The sequence below is a fragment of the Nelumbo nucifera genome, chromosome 3, assembly GCF_055504915.1.
Source record: "Nelumbo nucifera cultivar China Antique chromosome 3, China Antique-T2T, whole genome shotgun sequence".
In the NCBI taxonomy this organism is placed as follows: domain Eukaryota; kingdom Viridiplantae; phylum Streptophyta; class Magnoliopsida; order Proteales; family Nelumbonaceae; genus Nelumbo; species Nelumbo nucifera.
The window spans coordinates 108,644,799-108,666,594 of NC_142651.1; the positions used below are offsets into that span (position 1 = coordinate 108,644,799).

The 21,796-nt window shown below is 36.9% G+C and overlaps 1 protein-coding gene across 1 annotated transcript; it reads left to right on the forward strand.

Annotated features, from left to right (window-relative positions):
• Positions 1-9,983: 9,983 nt before the first annotated feature.
• On the forward strand, positions 9,984-12,091 carry LOC104607058 (transcription factor MYB108). The gene is made up of 3 exons (XM_010272551.3): positions 9,984-10,311; positions 10,912-11,041; positions 11,146-12,091. The coding sequence occupies exons 1-3, from the start codon at positions 10,155-10,157 to the stop codon at positions 11,762-11,764; spliced, it is 906 nt and encodes a 301-aa protein (XP_010270853.1). The 5' UTR covers positions 9,984-10,154; the 3' UTR covers positions 11,765-12,091.
• Positions 12,092-21,796: the final 9,705 nt, after the last annotated feature.

Sequence of the window (21,796 nt, forward strand, 5' to 3'; positions counted from 1 at the left end):
AAATGCTTGCACGTCTCCAATCCAGTTGGGCCTAGCTTGCCAGGAGTTGTCCAGACCAACTGTCTCCAATTCTGAGATGCCACAACAAAAACATGTTTTACTGCGCCCTGAAATGTGTTTTTTTTTTCTTTTTAATTTTTTGTTTCATGAATCATGACTGACTGACTGAGTTGAGATGGACACTTGCTTTAATTCTTTAACTATAGGTTTAATTTCTTCCTAAATATCTACATGGATCCTCAGAAGTGAAACCCACCCACTATAGAAACATGTTTTCCAAATTTCCTTACAATTGCATTGTCAAAAGTGACTTTATTCAACTTGTGAGCAATCTGGAAAAGAGGTTGGCTGCAAACCAGAGCTTCTAGACGCATCTCTGGTCGTCTCTCTCAGTCATTACACATTATATTAATTAGTGCTCATTGTACTAATTAGGGAGGACAATTAATCCATTAATCTGTATGTGTTTTTGCTTTAATTATTCTTCCATGACGAACCACTACTAAAACTGGTGTATACCAGGTCGAAGCAGGCTCAAGCTAAGATGACGTATGTGTGAGGGGAGAGACAGCACAAGGTGTGTAATGGTAACTAGCGTCGGCTGTTGGCGTAGTCTAATGAACACGTGGCAAAGAAGGTGCATGATGTGGAAAAAGAGTAAGAAAAATAATTTTGTCTTTATTTTGGAAGAAAGAAGAAAAAACACAGAGAAGTGTAGAAGAAGGGCACGGTAGGGGAGTTTGTGGAATGTGGGATCGTGAGACATCCACATCTCATCATTTAATTTGACATTTATCGAAACATCAGACAAATTACTAAATAACCAAAGTAAACCAAATTCCGTGGCGGGTATCAAGGCACAATGGAATGGGGTGTCGCCCCCCAACCCCAAGGTCTAACCCAAGTCCATGCCGTGAACCAGACGCTGCTCCCCGTTTTACCACAATTGTATGCAAAGTATATCACACACACGACAAAAATCACAAGTCCCCAACCCAACACACATGTCTATCTGTTAAGCATGCACAAATTAAAAGTGGAAAGAAAAGAAAGCGACTAGGGAGTAGTAGTAGTAGTAGGGAGTATTGATGATATAGTGATTTGTGATATCCAATCAACTGACCTTTCCTTCAATTATGCTACCCTGAGTAGTGAGTACATTCAGCGCCATTCCTTCAGGTTGCCAACTAGCCCCCTCCCTAATCCCTATACGCACTGGAGCTTGACTCTTGAGGGGATTAGCCATAGCCAGTGAGCCCAGAGCCCAGAAGAAATCAGCAATTGATTAGCTTATATATATCAACACTAACCCCCTAGAAACTAAGCTAGCACCAACCGTCAATGTGGAGTCGTACAAACAACATCAATTCCGTGTTCCGTATCATCATCATTATTCTCTGTTCTTTGTCCTCATCTTCATCCTCCTCCTGTTCATCATTTTCGTCACATTCACCGTCGTCGTCATCACTCATCCCTGCTACTCCCGGGATTAACATTGGACACACACGACAACAGTACTAACAAGAACCCAATTCTCATTCAGTCATTTCTACAAATACGAGTGACCCTTGACGGCCACAAATAGTCCACTAGTTTACAACATTAGAACGTAACTGGGTTGGCTAAGAAGAGATTTCAGCACTAGTGTTGGGGTTGCTTTCTTTCAAGACTTTTGACATACATTTCCTAGCCCTGACAAATTTTTGAACGCCGTGGATGGATAAAGCCAGTTAGGTTACCCCTAGCCGTTGAAGCCTATATGGCTATATCCCTCTAATCACCTACCAAATGTCAATCATCCACGACCCCCCCCCAAACATCACCCACCGATCCGGTGTCAAACTGTCAATGGTTTGCTTCAATTACCAACGCAATACGCATTAACCCATCATCATCATCATCATCATCTTCCAATAACATCACCAAACTGTCTACATCAGGAATCCCGTGGGTGGACAGATGGCCATGCGCCACGCGGACAACCTACCACGTGGATAATGCCGCATCATCCAGGAGCACCTATCTCCATCTCCATCCTCACAAGTGTGAACTTTGACCAAAAAGAAGAAATGGAATGACAACGGTGGAAACTGGAAAGGTAAGAATAACCCCGGCTTTTGGTGTAAGTAAGGCTCTCCCATTCCGTCTACAACAAAACCATCAAGTCATTAATATTAATTTAAAACCAGTGAGTGAGCCCATAATTCTCCTACCTTGCCTAGTGCTGCAACAACAGGCTGCTTTAAAACTTTGAAGCTTTAGAATTTAAATAAGCATTTCAATCAGATTAATCAACCATCATTATTATTATTACAATAGGCTAGACGAAACCAACTTAGTTACGTTTACAATTTTATAAATGAGAAAGAGTCGAAAGACCCAGGCGAGGAACAGGCATGTACTTGATCAAATTGTAGTTTATTTGCTCGAACAAAAGACTCAAAGGGTCCAAGTGAATGAAAGGCGTGCGTGCGTCTAAGGGACGAGACATTTGTGCTCGTCACTTTCTGGGTTGCTTTGGCGGCTGTTAGGAATAAATAATCAAACAGTTCGTGTACAACAAATACAGATAAACATACTCCTAGCACTTGTATACTTAATATGAATACAGGTAGATCAATAATAGTCAAAGAATTTGGGAGTAGAATAGATAAAAAAAGCAGCACAGAATAAGTTTGGGTCAAAGACGTTTCAGCTCAGAATTCAGATAGAGAGGAAGAGTTGGGAGGAATATATAAATGGTAGATATGTTTTAAAATATATGGTGGAGAGGATTACATTCCGTATATCAAACACCGTCCATGGAAACCTTGACGCTACGGACCCTGAAATTCCGGGCTCGCTTTTGACAAAGTACAAGAGATCGAAGAGAGAGGGTGGTCTCTGTCGTGGATCTTATTCGTTCCCAGCATGCCTTCTTTCCGGTGATCTAATTCCCACAGAGCCACTCACTGATAACCCACGAGAAGAAAAGATTACAAAACCTGAAAAACAGATTCCTAATTTTATTTTTTTTTGAGGAAAGTGAGGATTTACTTGAAGACCAGACATGGTCATTTTGACTATGATTATGTGGATGAATCATAATATTTTTGATGGAACATCCCTTAACCCTCCTGAACCAATGAATCCTCTTTCTTTATTCTTTCTTTTTGTGGGGTGGGGGGAGGGGGCATAGCATCCATTGACTGTTCAAAGGCGGATACCTTACTTAGATGGGTCATATCATCGATTGGATTTGGATGGCTCAGATGACCAAATATATTATTAGTATTCTGTGACATGCACCTCTTGTATATGTTGTATGCAGGCTAGGCCATTCAATTAATTGAGTTGAGACTCCAACTTTTGGCTTGAATGTTGGACCCTTGCTGGTTTTGACTGAACATCCTTTTTTTTTTTTTTAAACTTTGTTAGATACCTAATCGTTGGTTGAGAATCCTGAGATTTATGGATTAATTCGGAAGCTGCACTAATAAATATTAAGAATAGTATAAACTGGTAATAGCTCATCTTTTGGCTCCATGGAAATACATAAAGATCAAAATTTTACAATATATTAGCCGATATGTATCGTATTGATAGGTTACGGATATATTTAATATGGACTTTTTAGGGTTTTGACCCATTTGAGAGGGTACACAAGCCTTAGATCGATCTTTTTAACCAACTTTTGAAAAAGTAATTAAAACAAAGATTAAAGTAAGGTTTTTAAAATCGAATCAGACAATTAATCCATCAAGGGTCGAGTTTTCGGGTCGAACAGTCCAATTGTTTGAACTGGATGGATGGATCATTCTGACAAAAAAAAAACTGTTAAACTATTGAACAATTCAAATGATTTGACTGCTCGGATCAGCGGTTTACTAGCCAAATCAACGATTTTTTAGGAAAATAAAAATTCTGAGGTAAAACAGAATTAATTATTTAATCAGTTTCTGATTTTTCCGATCCGATCCGATTTTGAAAACTAAAGAGTGTGATCGAAAAACTTTACACTCTTACATCTAACATATTGAAATGTATCGATATTTTAAACTTTGAGATAAATAAAAGAGATATTCCATCCCCGCCTAAACCCATAAATCCTCCTCTCAACCTTCTTGTAAGTGGTATTGGATCCCGAATATCTGGGACAATCAGCCAGCAATTGGCACCTTGCAACCGGTAATAGCTCATCGTCTTTCAGTTTCTGAAGAAAAGAATTTCCGGCTTTGTCACATATCCAAGGGAGGTGCTTTCTCTTTTCCTCGTTTCTGTTCGACTTTTGTCCCTCTAGTCTCCTTTTGGGGAGTAAGGTGCCGAGTTCTAGAATCCCTCTAGAATGGTCCTCACCTCTTTTAGAGCTTAGAACTTTAGACGCATAGGCCTCCCTTTCATCAACCACTATTTTATTTTATATTAATTACTGTCTTACTGATTAATTGGTGGTTTTCGTTTTCTGTTCACATTTTCACTGTATCGTTATATTTTAATGTTTGTTATTATTATTACTATTGTTACTATTATTAATTATTAATTTTATTACATTTAAGAGCCTCCAGAAAATCAAGGGATCGACACTAACAGGCAGCATCTACTTCACATCTTTGCCAGAAAAGAATAAGCGAAGACACGTTAAAAGGTGAATCACAAGGATATAGGGCATTTCATAGAGTCCAGATTAACTGGAGACAAAATCATGCATACTATGGCCGTGCTGGACTACCCATTCTTAGAGTATGGGTCCTTGTGGGCCAATGTATATGAAACACTGGCATGTTCACTTGTGATAGGCAACTCATAATTTTGTGTCCAATTGATCATCTGGATGCATTTCATGAGATGACAAATCTGTCAAGCTTTAAGCACAAGGGCTCTAATTTAAAGATGCAAACTTTTTTAAAATCTTGGTCATTTGGAACCCTAGATCTGAAATAATTTATTTAAAAACTAGAAATGTGGGTGAGCATTTTTGTTATTTTACTTAAGAAGTTTTATATTGTATTATTGCTTTTTAATTTTTATTGATTTCAATCTCATATCCCAAATTTCTTGAAATATTCAAAACATTTTATATATTATTGTTTCTTATAAATTATATTCATATTTTATTTTGGTGGCTATACTTGAAACTGAAGATTAAAAAATAAAACCATGGATGTATAGGATGGTATGGAGTTTTCCTGCATGCATTAATTTGTAAAAGCCAAACATATGCTGTGTTGAAGTAGAGCGTGATATCATGCATTCTGCAATAGTAAACAGACAAAATGCATTGTTTATTAATTAAGTTAGAGTTTTAATTATCACTGAAATTTAAGTCATTTTGCAAAATTTGTGGGCATAAGTTTTGAGTAATTAGTCACACGTATTAATCAAGGGAGTTGGTCACTTCGGGTCTGCGGTTAGGTACGTAATTGAAGTTGTTAAATACATGAAAGCTGAAACTGTTGATTTTAATATTATCCCCATATTAAATTTACATTCCCCGACTAGTGATCAATATGAGATGGGATTTTGTTACAGCCGTGCACTAGGAACATCTCCATACTTAAAAATGTTTTCATTCATAAGAAGATGTTGTTATGAAATCCAGATTCGACCAACACCCCACCTCCCCCTCTGCTTGTGTTTGACAATCACATAGTTAAGATCTAACTAGTCTGATGTGTTCCTATCCATGACGCATTCCAATAGTTACAAATGAACATATATCCAAGGAGTCAATAGGGTCAGGACCATTGTAACCCCATCACTGATGGGTTGTGTGGAAAACATGCCTGACCGTATTAGAGTTTAATTGTTTCATTAAGGTTTGAGAACAAAAAAACATTAACGTAATTGTGGAAAAACTTGGACGATAATTTATTGTTTTAATGATTATGATGGCCATTCAATCCTTTTTCATGTTTTTTTTTTCCTGATTAAAGATTAAAATATTTGTTATTTTAATATCTAGCATGATTGAAACATGATAAATATTATTACACTTAATTAATATTAAAATGTTAATAAGAAGAGACGTAATGGAAAAGAGGGGCCACTAATACTTGTTTAATTAGTTATGAATGCCATTTTGGTGGATTTATTTTATTAATATATCTAGTTATGCCAGGCAAGATGGTAGCAATGGCTTGGATTGCGACGTGAGGGTTGGATGGATTCCTGAGAAGGAGCAATGAACTGGAAGACAATCCAACCAGAGCAACACTATTGCAGCATCAAACCTATGAAATGTAGGGGGGAGGGAGGGTATGATAGGAGGAGATTGAAAACGATCTGAGCTCAATCGCTTTGAGTTTTTCAGTCTTTTTACCAACTTCGCTAGCCAGTTGGCAATCCATCATTTGCCATTATCATTATCATAACTAATTAAACCAGTCGCCATTTAACCATGTAGTGGTTAGATATTTACTTGCATTAAATGGGGCTTCTAAGTTCTAAAATCTATTTTGGTCAATCTTAAATTTGTTTGGTACCATTGCCGTTTATTCACGCAACAGATACGCCAATTGGAAAATGATAAATTATTTTTGGTTATGTGCATTTTTTTAATATTATATTATACGATACCAGCGAGGCACCATTAAGCACCACATAGGTAAAAACGAGAAGCTTCATTTTGATGTTCTCTTAAAATACTGGTTTTGCACAATCGAGGTGAGAATGTTGGTTGTGGTGGTTGGGACACACTCATGAAAGCCATTCAACCGGACAGTACATGAGAAAATTAACGTGTACATACTACATAGTGCTCATATGGAGGAAATGCCCTGGAATGGAAGGATGGCATTAATACCAAACACCATCTTTCTTTTATGTTTGGATTTGCCATTGTATTTAACTGTTGATTTGTGCAGAGAAGTCATGGTATTTAATACTTTAATTTAGGAAATTTATGGTTTTCTCCATTTCAGGATTTTTTTTTTTTGACTTCTCCTGAATTCGGATTTATTCCTCAGAATATATCTCACACTGTTTCCACACCATATCACAGTTGTGCATTGAGAACATCTTCTCCCAAACGATAACATTAAATGTGGAAAATGCTCTTAATGCATGGCTGTGATGCAGCATGAGATTAGTATGAGATGAACTTTGTGAGGAGCAAATGGGAATTCTAATCCCCTACTTGTTGGTTGTTACTGTTCCAATAATACAAATTAAAATTTATAAAATAAAAAAAAAATCTATAAAACTCGTTAGATTCAATTTGAAACGAATACAAATATATACAATATAAATACATACAATGAAAATGCATACAAATTAATATAAAATACATAATTTGGAACGAGTACAAATACAAATCAGTCGTCTTTTAGTACTTACTATGGAATATATATGGATGCTCGATCTTTTAGAAGTTCCAATCCAACGTTTTTTAACTCAAGGAGGACCAGGCAGCGTGGTACCCGCAAGGACGACGCCACCATGACTGACTGACTTGATTGACCGGAGTCTTTTGTATATAAAACATAAAAAGGTGTTTCTGAAATCCCGCGTAATCGCCGATACTTGTGTGACGCAATCTTATTAACTGCAGGTCTACAACCTCTTCCCGGCGATAGCCGGTAATTGGTCCGTACAACGATCGCACTTCGGAATTCCTGTCGGCAATGTCTCGCATGTACTCATGGAAGACGGATTAAGTTTGGCTATTTTGAAAAAGCAGCCTGCGCTGTTTTTGAGCCTTCATGTGTATGACACGTTTATGGATAAGGGTATAAGAGTATTTATGACCAACATTTTTTTAATTTAAAAACAAATAAAAAACTAGATGAAATAAAGTACTACGTATGCAAAGTTTGAAACTAGTGGAGGCTTTTTTTTTTTAAGGGTTTTTAGAAGAAAAGGGCATTTTTTTGTTCTGAATATTAATAAAAGATAATATTTTTATAAAATAATCAAAGTAAAGTAAGGAAGGGCAATGACACTATTTATTGTCTTCCTCTTCCTTTGTCTTTGTGATTATTTTGAAAAATATCACCGAAGCTTCAAAAGTTTCAGGCCTCTTATGAAGCTTCAAAAATTTCATAAAGATCCAGGTAGCTTCGAGTTTTCAAAAGTCCCACATTGGGTTTGAGGTCATCTCGAGCGGGTCTCCGTCTCTCGTGGCATTGCGTGCTGAAGCTTCCTGATTCAGAAATTGGAAAACTCGAACCTTAATGGATTTGGAAACCAACTTGCATTCTTTACATTATGCGTGCTGTAAAATCTATTTTTCCTCTTCAGTCTTCCCCTCTTCAATAACATCGAATCCAGGGAGAAATGAAAAGAGAGAGATAACCTCAAACCTGATGTGATGCTCAGCTTCAAGAGAACGGTGTCACCGCGATTCCGGAGTAGTAACCGCGAAGAAGAACGTGCCTGTGCCCTGCTCCGCTTCTCGCATGAACAATATATTCCGATGAATAAGAGGCAGAGGAAGACAATGAATAATATCATTACCCTTTTTTTGATAATTTAAAAAAAAATTATTCTATTTTGATTATTTTATAAAAATATTACTTTTTATTGATATTCAGAGGCAAAAAATTGCCCTTAGACACCCTTTTTTTAAACAGCCCAACTTAATACAAAATTATTAGATTACTAACAAACCAAAAACCCAACATTCCTGAAAAACTTTTTTCCGGACCAACAGCCAAATCCCGATTTACTGCTCATAGGATGGTCTTTACACTCACTTCACTATTGGAAACTATACGGGACGGGTTTGGGTTGGGTTTAGGTAGATCCAGTTTTGAATTGGTTATTAATCGAGACAAAATCATATACTCAAAATTATCCCAGTTAATAGTCAGGTCTATCGGGCCAATAGACTCATTATACTGAAAATTATATTTGTTTATTTAAATAATTATATAAAACTTAAATTTTGATAAAAAATTGTTAATAAAAGAGAAAAAAAATACTAAATTATTTATATAATAAATTAGAAATTTTAAACTAATATTATCTATAAAATTTATTATTTCAGATATAAAATACAACAAAAGTAATAAAAAAGAACTAACTCAATTATTAATTAAGACAAAATTATGAAACCAGAACCATTATAATCAATTCGATTGATTAATAATCGGGTCTGTGCGACTGGGAATCCGAATTTAGGACATGGTAACTACGACATGTGTGGGGTAAAAATGTAATTACACTCATTGGGTCGATATGTCGTGCCTAGAAAACGGTCCTAACATGGTAACTCCAACCCTACCACCCTGACATCCCAAAAAAAGAGCCTATTGGAAATTCAGGGTCGAATATGTTGACCTGTGAGGCCCAGAAATTGGGACCAAAGCGTTTTCCTTTCCTATGTAATTAAGAGACACAAGACTGGTCCTGAAATGAGAATTGATAAAAAAAAAAGAATTGAGAATTGACGAGTTATTAGTATGTACCAAACCATGAATATTGATGGTGGAGCGCAGCTCATCTTATATATTCCCATGTCCCGTGTCCCATTTTGTAATTCCCAAACCACAAAGGCCAAACCTTTCCTAGGCGGGTCTTTGAAATCTATTCGCTGTAAAGTTAAGAATCCACTGGCGGACTCCTTTGTTTTGCCACGTATGCACAGCACCTTTGTTCTCCCATTTTCTTGGCCAGATGAAGCTGTCGATCAAAACATGTGGCACACCCAGAAAATCGCAGCCGGACCAATTTCATGCGGCTCAGATGGACGGGGACCACAAGTGCACTGCAAAATACAAACTACAAAGAGAGAAAGAAAAAATGGAAAATGTGATAAAACCGGTTCCGGTTCCCAGAAAAACTTGTTACGAAGAAGAGCGGTAGAGACGCGGAAAGTCAAAGCGTCAAAGTTCAAACCCTCCAACTCATTAGTGAATAGTTAAAACAAGTTTTAGTGATTTATAAATAGCTAATCTAAACCCTCAAGTGGCGTGTTCTCTCACATGCCATCTATTTATTATTTTCAATCCCATCTATCTTCTACCTTCTATAAAAGCCCCACTTCTCTATCCTCCTAATTAATCCAAATCCAATTCACCGCTCTGTCTCTCCCTACTCTCTTCCTCTCTCTCTCTCTCTCTCTCTCTCTCTCTCTCTCTCTCTCTCTCTCTCTCTCTTTATCCCTCTCAACTCTCAATCAAACAAGCTACTACTTGTTCTTTTTCTCTGTTGATCAAACTCTTCCATTTTCGGGAATGGATGCTAATGGGAGAAGTTGTAGCTCCGAAACTCAAAGTGAAGAAGAGATAGACCTGAGGAGGGGTCCATGGACAGTTGAAGAGGATCTCATACTCATTAATTACATTGCTAACCATGGCGAAGGTCGCTGGAACTCCCTCGCTCGATGCGCAGGTATTACAATCAATCAAACTCACTGTTTACGGTTTCTTTCTTTTCCTTTTTAATTTGTCTCTGGTTTAAAACAGGGTGTGTTGAAGCCTGGGACTGGTTTGAAAGCCAAGAGTTTCTAGCTAGATCCAAAATCCATGAGCAAAATAAATAAATAAATAAAAACAGGCAAGATAGAAATGATTAAACATTTCTAGCTTATCCTTTCTCTTTTCCTGGATATTGATGAGAAAAAAAAAGCTCTTTAAAAAAAAAGATAGTAGCAAATACAACAAAAAGCTTGAAAAAGATGGAATCCCCAGGGGTTTAATGACACTTACGAGGTGGGTGTCCTTGAAGAGATGATAGGATTTGAGCTAGAAGAGCCATGTTTGGCTAGAACTTAAAAAAGAATAAAAAAAGAAATAAATGCAGTAAGGGAATATCCATTCAAAATCTACAGGATATTAAACTATACAGAAGGAAGAATAAACAGTAAACAAATGGGATTCTCTGAAAACTTTACCAAAATTGCAAACGCTGGTTCTTTTCTTTTCTTTGTTTTTCTTGTTGAGATCTCTTATCTCCCTTGAATTCGAATCTAAACCTAATTCTTCTAAACAGGTCTCAAGAGAACCGGAAAAAGCTGCAGACTAAGGTGGTTGAACTACTTACGCCCCGACGTTCGACGTGGAAATATCACCCTCGAGGAACAACTTTTAATTCTCGAACTCCATTCTCGTTGGGGGAATCGGTATGAGCCACAGAATCTCCTATCCTCATCATATTATCTACTCTTTCTCTCTCCCCTCCTCCAGTATAATCTGATCTTGTTTTTGTTTCTGGGAATTGCTCCAGGTGGTCGAAAATTGCTCAACACTTGCCAGGAAGAACAGATAACGAGATTAAAAACTACTGGAGAACAAGAGTTCAGAAGCACGCGAAGCAACTCCAATGCGACGTGAACAGCAAACAATTCAAAGACACCATGCGCTATCTTTGGATGCCCAGGTTGGTCGAGAGAATCCGGGCAGCTGCGGCAGCTTCTTCAGGCGCCAATACGACGACCACCTCCCCCACCACCACCCATCACCAAATTTACAATAACAATTCAGACGTCATCACGGGTCAGGTCCTGTCGTCTGCAGGCAGCAACAACGAGTACGGGGTTTCGCAGATTAACGCCAGTTTCACCCCAGAGAATTCTAGCACCGCCGGTTCATCAGAATTATCCGTAGGAACCCAAGTATCCCCGGTCTCAGACCTGACCGATTACTACAATTTTCAGCCCAATAATTACGCCGATAATTTCCACGCCTCCCAGGTTAATTACCAAGAATCCCTAACTAGCCCCACTGGTTACTTTAACCAAGGGTTAGATTTCGAAGCAATTGAGCAGAACAACATGTGGTTGGGCGATGGTGACGTATCGGACAATTTGTGGAACGTTGAGGACATTTGGCTTTTACAACAATAGCTCCTCTATGCTGTTCAGAAATTTCAATTGTCGGAGGAAACCTTGTAGAGAAAAGGAAGGGGGGGCGGGGGGTACGAAGACAAGACAAACATAGAGAGAAGAAATGAATGAAATGATTAGGATACGACGGGGATTTGGGAAGAAGACAAACCCAATTGTGAATTCTAATAATTCTATTTTTCTTCTTTCTTTCTTTATTTCCTTTTTTTCGTGTGAAGATCGATGTATTTTGAGGTTTTTAAATCTCATTCTTTTTTCAATTAACTTTTGTACTGATTGCATTTTAGAAGGCATGTCCAAATTTAATAATATTTTCAAAGTTGTGAATAATTGGCTCCACCATCTTACATGCATCTTTTGATTATTTTAACCATATAATTAACATAGTTGGTAATTGTCTTTCCGAGTCATGGAATTTTTGAAACAATAAAAGGCCTGAACCAGATTAAAATGACTCGTTGGTTGCCCAGTGGTCTAGTCAGTGATGAGTGTTTTAATTAACTTGATCTTATCTGGTTGCATCTCTACCATCACTTGCGTGGAATTGTAAGATCACCTTATACCCAGCTGGTATGTGTTGATAATCTACTGTTTTTTTTTTATATGGAATCGGAAGCAAATTATTTTGTTTGGTTTCTGTGTGTATTATAATTATAATCGCAAAGTTTGGAACCAATGGGCTGGGACCCCTTTGTGCTTCCTCCACATTAAGTACATCAAGGCTCAGTTTGGAGATAATATAAATACAAAAATATACTTTGCACTGTATATATTTATATTTGTACTTTCAAACTGAGTCCAATATACACCTATTTATCACTGATAATTTGTGTACTAAATGTATCACTTAGAATTGGGATTTTGAAATAGAATATTGGGAGAAGATTTCTTCCTCTCTTTTTTGTTTTTTGTTACATCCACCTGAGGGCATTTTGGATACTTCATTTCTATTTTGGGGATGGTTGTCAATGTTGTGCTTTTCTTTTCTTTTCTCCCCTTTCCATATTTCTCTTATACAATCCCGATTGATTGGAAATAAAATCATGCACACTGGGCTGGGCTAGATAATCTAGCTTGGTGTGCATGATTAATTTTATCTCCAGCTCATGTCATAGAAAAACTTTTTATGAATAAAATGTTTTGGGTTGATAAATAAAAATTATTCTTAATTTTTACCTACGCTGTTAATTTCAGTTATAAACGTCAATGATTCTCCTACACACAAGTATTCTGACTGGAACGACTCAAATCTGATCTGACAATACATACACTTGAAGAAATTTTCATCGATTTTTATACATCATTCCAAAACGTTTCAGGTTGAAACGGCAATATTACCAAATTAAACCACAACCTATGTTGTTGCCATGTTGTTTGATTTGCACTTGGCTTTCTTCTCATTCACATTTTGCATGTTCATCAATTTATTTAATTTTATTGGGTGTATATATTTTCAAGTTTCAACGCTACTCCTCAAAGTAATTGAACGTCTCCGCCCAGCAATGAGAGAGGGAGTTCTAACATATAAGGGCAATTTTTAGGGTTTAATATCAATAAAAGTAATATATTTTAAAAAATTTAAAAAATAGGTTAACTTTTTAGAAATAATATCAATAAAGGGTAAAAATAATGTTCATCATCTTCTTCTTGCCATTTGTTCACCGTCTGCCGCTGCCCGCCACCACCGCCCATTGCTGCCCACCTTCGCCTCCGCCTCCGGCAACATTGCCAGAGGTGGCGGCGGCGGCGGCGGCTACGCTGGTGGTTTCTCTCTCCAACGCCGCCACCTTTGCCTACCTCCGCCTTTGCCTCCAGCAACGTTGCCGGAGATGGGTGAAGACAGAGGTGGCGGTGGCGGGGCGGCGGGCAGAGGAATGACCACTAGCATCGCCACTGCCACCTCCGACAACGTTGCCGGAGGTGGCGGTGGACGGTGGCTCTGGCGGAGGTGGCGGCGGGCAGCGGCGGACGGTGGCTCTGGTGAACAAGAAAAAGATGAACAAGTGAATTTTGAAATTTTTTTAAATATATTACTTTTATTGATATTAAACCCCAAAAATTGCTATTGTATGTTATTACACGTAGATTCCAATCAAACGGATGTGAGCAAATTCTAAGCCATCCATGGTCCAACGATCCTCGAGAAGAAGAATGAAAGAAGTGGACGTTGAAGGAGAATAGAAAACGTGATGGTAGAAGAGAAACCGTGATGGCGGCGGAATCTATGTTGTCCGCGTGCCTTTTCATAGAAGTGTCGAAAGTGGTCCAAAGTGGGGGACGGTGTTATTAGGATTCCACGTGTCACATTAAAATAATAAAATATAGTTAGGCTCCCTCGACCGAAGCACTGACAGCCGCAACCGTTGAAACGGCCGGTTCTCTCTCTCTCTCGTTCATTTTCTTCTTGTCGTCCAAGAAACAGACGACCTGCCACGTAGACTAACCAAAGTCGTTATAACTTATAAGCCCGAAAATAATGACTAACTGCACTGGCATCCATAATCCGCAAACCTCAAGACTTATGTCTTTCCGTCACGTTACCATCTTTAAGCTCCGGGGGGGACCCACTACCACACTGAATGGACGAATATCAACGGGGTAATGATCATGTGCGAGCAGTAGCGCTGTATCAACGGTGGGAGCCCTACCGTGTTCGCCAATAATTTGCTAGAAAAATGAAGCATTTCAAATTATTTAAGTTTTTCAATTTTTTGGGCCAAGTAACCAACGGGTGATGGACACGTTAGCGATAACACGATTTATTCGGCGTGATCGCCTCCGCCGAATATTCTATTTCTGAAATTATGCTTTTGTCGTCTACGCTGATCGTCTAAATTAGGGACCCACTTAATGTCCCCGTAACTATATAGTCTGGTCTCTGGTCCCCCAACGGTCCAAGTGTCGAACCAAGTATCCAACAGTGTGCGTTTTCTTGTTCCTTTTCATATTTCCCATTAATTTGGACGTTTGTTTTGCTATATAAGAGAAGAGGAGTTTTTTTAACAAAATTTAAATCAAACATAGCCTAAGATAACCTAACTCACCTCACCTGGTAAATCTTGGTAGTGTTATATTTGATTAAGGCGTATATAATAAATCATCATCATCATTTAAGCTTTGTATCAATTATATAGGATTGGCTGCACCAATCCTATTTCACCATTCATTCTATTTAGTGTCATGTCCATCGTTAAACAATACTTAAATCATTTTTTATTATTTAAGTCCATATCCTTTTCCATCTATTGTAACCCTTTTTAGTCCCTTCAATTTGTAATAGTTTACTTAATTCTTACAAGCAGTATATGTGGTAATTTATGACTAAACCATCTTAATCTTTTGTTTCTTACTTTATCATTTATAACTTTGATTATACCGATTTGGATGATTTATTTATGTAATCAAATCTGATTTGGATTTTACAATTTACATATGATTAATACGCAGGTTGGGTGTTGATATAACTTCATTTGGTTCGATTATATATATATATATATATTGATTTTAATATATAAAATTTATATAATTATATATAAAATATAAAAATATAATCTTGTATATTAAACTACATATGAATTTATATAAGATAATAAATTCAATACTTAGTATTTTTGTTAATTTATTATATATAAATCAAAAGTTAATTAACTTTTTTTTTCTTTATTTTTGAAGGTGAAGGAACAATTGGATTTTTCAATACTTAGTATTTTTGTTAATTTATTATATCAAAATCAAAAGTTAATTAACCTTTTTTTTTCTTTATTTTTGAAGGTGAAGGAAGAATTGGATTAAACCAATTACAATCAAAGTCCGAAAGGATTTAAATTTGATCCAATATCTTCAAATCAGATTGGATTATGGATCAAATTGTGATGTTGCTGGATCAAATCCATGTACATTCTTCGTGATAATAATAATAATAATAATAATAATAATAATAATAATAATAATAATAATAATAATAATAATAATAATAATAATAATAATAATAATAATAATAATAATAATAATAATAATTTATTGTACGGTTGTACCATGTGGGCCAGTTGGCACCTTTTATCAATTGATATAATAATTATGTTCAGAATTGTATCTTCTTCTTTCTTAAGACTTATTTTGGAAAGAGTACAAATACAAATATGTACAGTACGAATACATACAAAATATTATGTTTTGCACTCTACATATTTGCATTTGTACTCCTTCCAAATTGAGCCTTTAGGTTGCAGTACAATTTTATTTGCACTAGTACAAATGCATAGGAGTGCAAATGAAAAAAAAAATGTAAATTCTCGTTTAATCTTATTTGGGGGGGGGTTACTTTATTCTGCTTCATGTCTCAATTTACTTCATTTGTATTGCAATCAAACAAAATAAGCTAAAATTTAAAACAGAAAAAAATATCAGAATTTACACTCAAATTATTTGCACTGTCATGATTTTGCATCATTACAAATTTATTTGAATTGCAACCAAACAAAGCCTTATGCCTCACTTTGGAAGGAGTACAAATATAAATGTGTACAATATAAATACATACAAAATACAAGATATTGCAATCTACATATTTGTATTTGTACCCTTTCCAAACAGGGGGTGTCTTGGTGGAGGTCCTTGGCCCCCCCAAACTTTTTTGTTAAAACCATTATTCATATGGTTATTTAGTTGAGACTGGGTCAAAATCGTAATAAAGTGGGTCTTGGCCCCCCAAAACTTGAACTAAATGTAAAAGATCACTCTTAACTCCTCCAACTCTCAAAATAAAAAAAAATATATATATATTTTTTTTCGTTAAATAAATCTGTAATAGTCTCTAGTTTTCAGGCCATTTTCCCCTAAACCCACTTCTATTCCCTATCACATTTTCTTATTTAATTTGGCCCCCCAAAAGAAAATTCCTAACTCTACCACTGCTTCCAAATCAAATATAAGGATAAATGGTTTTGGAAAACATCTGGTTAAGGCCAGTTGACAAAATCCAACATCAATTTAGGTTGGAAGGGAGTGTTCCATCTCTTTACATTTGATTTGACTATAACCTGAAAGTTAGGATCACCCCAGTAAAAATAAAAAGCTAGTACATTCTTTCTCAGGTTGACGTACGAGAGTTGCTTGTGCAACCATTGAGCCTCATAGACTAAATTGTATTCTTATCATGATGCAAACCACGTTATGTAAATATACCATAATCTGATAAGAACAACTCCAAATACCAGCTTTGGTTGAATATGACAGACAAAACCGATATTTTATTAGAGTTTCTTTCCCCGGAACATGCATATGTATAATGAACTTTTTCTTTTCTCTATATATACTAGCAAAATGATTTCTCAGTACCATTCTGATGATGCTAAGCACCTATGGAACTACTTTGGTCACCATTTTTGGGTCAGTGGTTGAAACGTTCGAATCGGATGGTTGACCTGTGATATCATAAATAAAATAAAAATATAAAAAAATATTTATAAATTCTGAAAAGATACCATCAAATTTTAATAAATACAAGGTAATGAGGCATATAAGGTCGGATCTGGGTTTTAAAAACTTCTTTGTTGAGCCATATATTATAAATTTTTATGACCTACGAACTGCTGCCCAAATTGAGCAGTTTAGTAGTTCTTTGATCAATTCAATGTTATTTTTTCTTTAAAAAAAAGCGGTCCAATCTAAAACCAGATCTGAAATCATGACCGGTTTCTGGGTCCGATCATCCGATTGTCCAGGTCTAACTTTTAAAACAGTACTGGAAAAAAGAGAGCGGTGGATATCATGCATAGCCTAAATCTGTTAAATGGTGCGATTTATCTTCTCTCTCTCTCTCTTACCATTTGGGCGATTGGAACTCGAAAGTCATCGGGCTTTGTCTCTTGGCATATTCAGCATTTGTGAAAGAGAATAGAGAACATCCCACTTTGAGACTTGATGCCCCACCCCCCACACACACATCGCATATTAGGCTAGCGACGACATGAAAGATTTGATTTGATATAATTTAACCATAGTGACATGCCTTTAGAATTAGTAGAGCATGGGTACTGGAAATGCTTGGTAAACCTTTCCTACCCGTAACAAATTTGGGAAATATCTGTGAATGGAGTTCCAGTAGTGGTAAGAAGGTATGTTGTACTGGCCAAGGCTGACATAACCCTTTGATCATGAGTCATGCCCCCATCTTATTCAAACTGGTATTTTTGTATAGTTCGAATGACATGACTAAGGTAGTCCCTTCGGCCACAGCAAGCCATATAAGGAAATTCATGATAGTAGATATTAATTAAAGCTAGCTGGGGGCCAATCTTATTTCATTACCTAACGTTGTTGAAAATTAATTAAAGTGAAGCTCGAGATTGGATATACTAAAGTTAATGTGGTAGATCATCGATACACGTTATTTTATCAGCTCTTACCCTTTCTTCTTCAACAAGCATGATCATTTTGTTTTTCATAATAAACAATAAAAAATAGAGAAAACAACCTGCGACTCTGGTCGCAGAACAATTTCAATGATCCTCCGGTAATTTTTGAATAGGCCAGTGTGTCAATCAGGCATCGGTTTGACGTGATATTTCGTCTTTTTCATATACACTGGCATGATCCATTATCATCGGAGTCCTTGAGTTGTTTTGCAACTCTGGCCGCAGGTAATGCTTGCTTCAAAATTACATTGATTTAGGAGATATTTGGTTCCCTTTGTTGTTTCTTGAGAAAAAGATACGCATCAGCAACTCAACTTCAATGGTCAGATCTACTCTTTGATTGGTTGTTTTCTCAGAAAAATGCAGAAAAACGCACCGTAACGATTCCTGAAAACGGCACCCCTTTGGGGAAATGGCGTTTTTTATGTTTCTTGCATTAGCCAACTGTTACATTGTATGGCAAGTGATGTGGTGCCTTGCTGGCATTGGATGTTTATGATACAAACTGACATCTGTGCCCCACAGCATATCACAACCGTGTATTGGAAACATCTCCCACCAATAATTTCGGGGGATGTTCCCAATGCAGGGCTGAGATGTGCATGTGGGGCACAGATGTGGTCTCTTATGATACATTGCATTGCATAATGCATAACATCTCTTTTCTCTTGTTAATCAGGGGCTGAGGGGGTGGCAGAGGGGAGCCATGGCTCCCTATGCCTTGAAAATCCCCATGATAGTTATTTAAATTTAACATATACTTTTCCCTTTTTATCCATATTTCTTATCTTTTGGCCCCTCCTATATATGTTTATTAGGCTTTGGCCTCCCTCAATAAAAAAATCCTAAAAAAATCCTAGTTCCACCCCTATTGATAGTGATACAGTGCAACAAATTAAAAGCCCTAACCAACCATTGCTTGACTCAAAGAGGGGGAGGCCGCTGTTGCTCCATTGCTATAGTAACCCCCATTTTTTTCATGGAGGATGAATCGTCCACCTCTGACCGCCGGCGGGTGGATTCCAGCTGATCTTTTTAATATTTTCCCCTTTTGTTCAACTTAGAGCAGGATGAACTGTCATGAATGGCCGGCCGCCGGTGGTTGTTCCTTCGAATTTTTTACTTGTATGTTTTGGTTTCAGGCACAAAGTGAAGGTCTTCAAAAGCCCTTGAATTTTTCTGCTGTTTGTTTCTATTTTGAAACCTAACAAAACCAACCATGCATGTTGACAAACACCCCCTTAATCTGAAGGAATATAACGGATATTGTAATGGACAGTTGCAATAAAGTAGGTAGGCCGGTGGCTTGAAAGTTATTTAATATACACGGCTTATAGCATGGTCCATATTAAGGAATGCATACATGAGCAACCAAATGGAAGGAGCTACTGAAAACAAGACACAGCTGCAGCACTGTTTTGCACAACTGGAACAAGGGGATCAGAAAAGGGAATATCTGGGAATCAAAGAAGATAAAAAGAAATCAAAATTATTATTAAGAAATAAGAATCGATTAATTAATTAAGAATCGTTGTAATCCATTTTATTTGGTGCCTCTCTCGTCATCATCATGTATTATTTGATGAAACATGGTCTTAAGATTCTTTCATCTTTCTTCTCTTTTTAATTTTATTGCATCATATACCCATATTGCCACACACCAAAGTAAAGCAAGCAAGCAAACACAAAGAAAACCGTAAGATTTACATGGTCCAAAAATATAGTATGTCTATATACATGCATCAACAAAAAGAGATTCACTACTCTCAATTATTGGTATTACAACCCTAGTTTCCTCCTTAGAAAATTTGCTAGTTGAGTTGCTTAGTGAGCTTCCCTGATCAACCAAGAAATTTTACATTGATTGGAGAAAACTAGTTTGGGGCTAAGGCAGCAAATTCAGATGGGTTCCCCACATTACATTCACCTTGTGCATTGGGAACAGATCCCCGTGACAAATATGGGAGATGGGAGATGTATGGGGAAATGTTCCCAAGCACGGGGTGGATGTTCTGTGGGGTATATTTGGAAATTTGTTTCTCTTATTCATAATGATCTTACCTACAAGACACTATAGTTGTATGTTGAGAATATCTTTTATAGGCAAATTTTTCTACCCACAATGGGGATCCGATTTCCTCAATCAGATGGAATCGGGGATGGGGATTGTTTTGGCGGGACGGGGACGACGACAAGGATTAATAGGAATCTTTGATTGGGATCGGGGTCGGGAATAGGGATTAAAGTCCCCACTACGACCCCGATTATATATTTATATCTATATATTTAAATGTTATTTATATTAAATGTATATTATTTATATTACATATATCAAAATATATTTAAAATATTATTTATAATTTATAATTTATAATTTATATTTATTTTTCAAAAAAAAATTATTATCTAAAAAAATTTCAAGAATTCGAGTCCCCGTAAAAAACCCATCCCCATTGAATATTGAAGATAGAAGACAAATTTTATCCTCGATAGGGATTGGGAATGAAAATGGGATTAATTTGAGAATCGAGAGCTTTTGAGTTTCCCCCTCCACCATCTACCTCTTAGTGGAAATTGAAAAATATCTTGATCCAAACCAAAACCACCTTTCTATCATATGTACAGAATAAGTAATTATACTTTCATAGGTCCTCTACCTTGATGGATGGTCAGCTGGCTCGGCCACAAGATCCAAATACCCAACCACACAGCTTCCCTGTATCCACAGTATTTGGACAAATCTCACCAATCGGCTCACAGAACACCCCTCTCCTACTTGCCTCCCTACTCGTTAATTAATAATAAGATGCCAGTAATGTTAATTTGGACTGTTTTCACCCACCCGCTCACAGAAAACCCTCCCCTACTTTGTCTCCCTAGGGCTCCGGCCCTGGAACATGAACATCCGCCCAGTTGATCTTTGTTTTTTATTGAAAAGTCCTTCTCGAGGGCTCTTAAAATCCTCCCTTAGAAGGTTATATTTGGTTTGAAAAAAAATATAAGGAAAGGAAAACCTTTCCTTATGATTCCCTTCTTTTCCCTACCTTTTCCTTCAAACCAAAGGTAGGGAAAGTGTATGCACAGTACTCCTTAGAATACAATCCCACCTACACTGCTTATTACATAAGAAACACCCCAAAGCACCCTTCAAGTCAGCTAATCAAGCTTCCAGAGTTTCATATTCAGCCCTTAGTCCTACTTTAATTTGGCATCCCAACTGAAATATCTGCATTAAAATAATATATATCGATACAAGGAGCACGGGTCAAGCTGCTGAATTATCGTTCCAAGTAAATGGCTTTAGTGCCTTAGTGGTATTCGGTGAGGGTCCTCAAAGAAATTTCTGACTCGAGGCTTTGTTTGTATGACTCGTGGAAACTCTCTAGAGGGTCTTCTTTTGACGAAACGGCTGAACTTGTTTGAAAATAAAAAAAAAAAGCAGCTATGTTAAGCTCAGTTAGGTCCTTACTGTTCTATCCTGAACTGCAAGTTGCATGAGCCGCCATGGGAAAACAATCCATGCTTCTGTTTTAGTGTTTGTAGATAAAAGGATAACGATTTATTTATATATAAATGATAAAAAGAGGCACTACTCGAAATTAATAGTAAATGTTCT

Excerpts from the sequence above, each read along its gene's own strand:
- LOC104607058 (XM_010272551.3), top strand. The coding sequence starts at position 10,155 with ATGGATGCTAATGGGAGAAGTTGTAGCTCCGAAACTCAAAGTGAAGAA. Across the intron at positions 10,312-10,911 it reads CTCCCTCGCTCGATGCGCAG|GTCTCAAGAGAACCGGAAAA; the intron begins GTATTACAATCA and ends TCTTCTAAACAG. Across the intron at positions 11,042-11,145 it reads CATTCTCGTTGGGGGAATCG|GTGGTCGAAAATTGCTCAAC; the intron begins GTATGAGCCACA and ends GAATTGCTCCAG.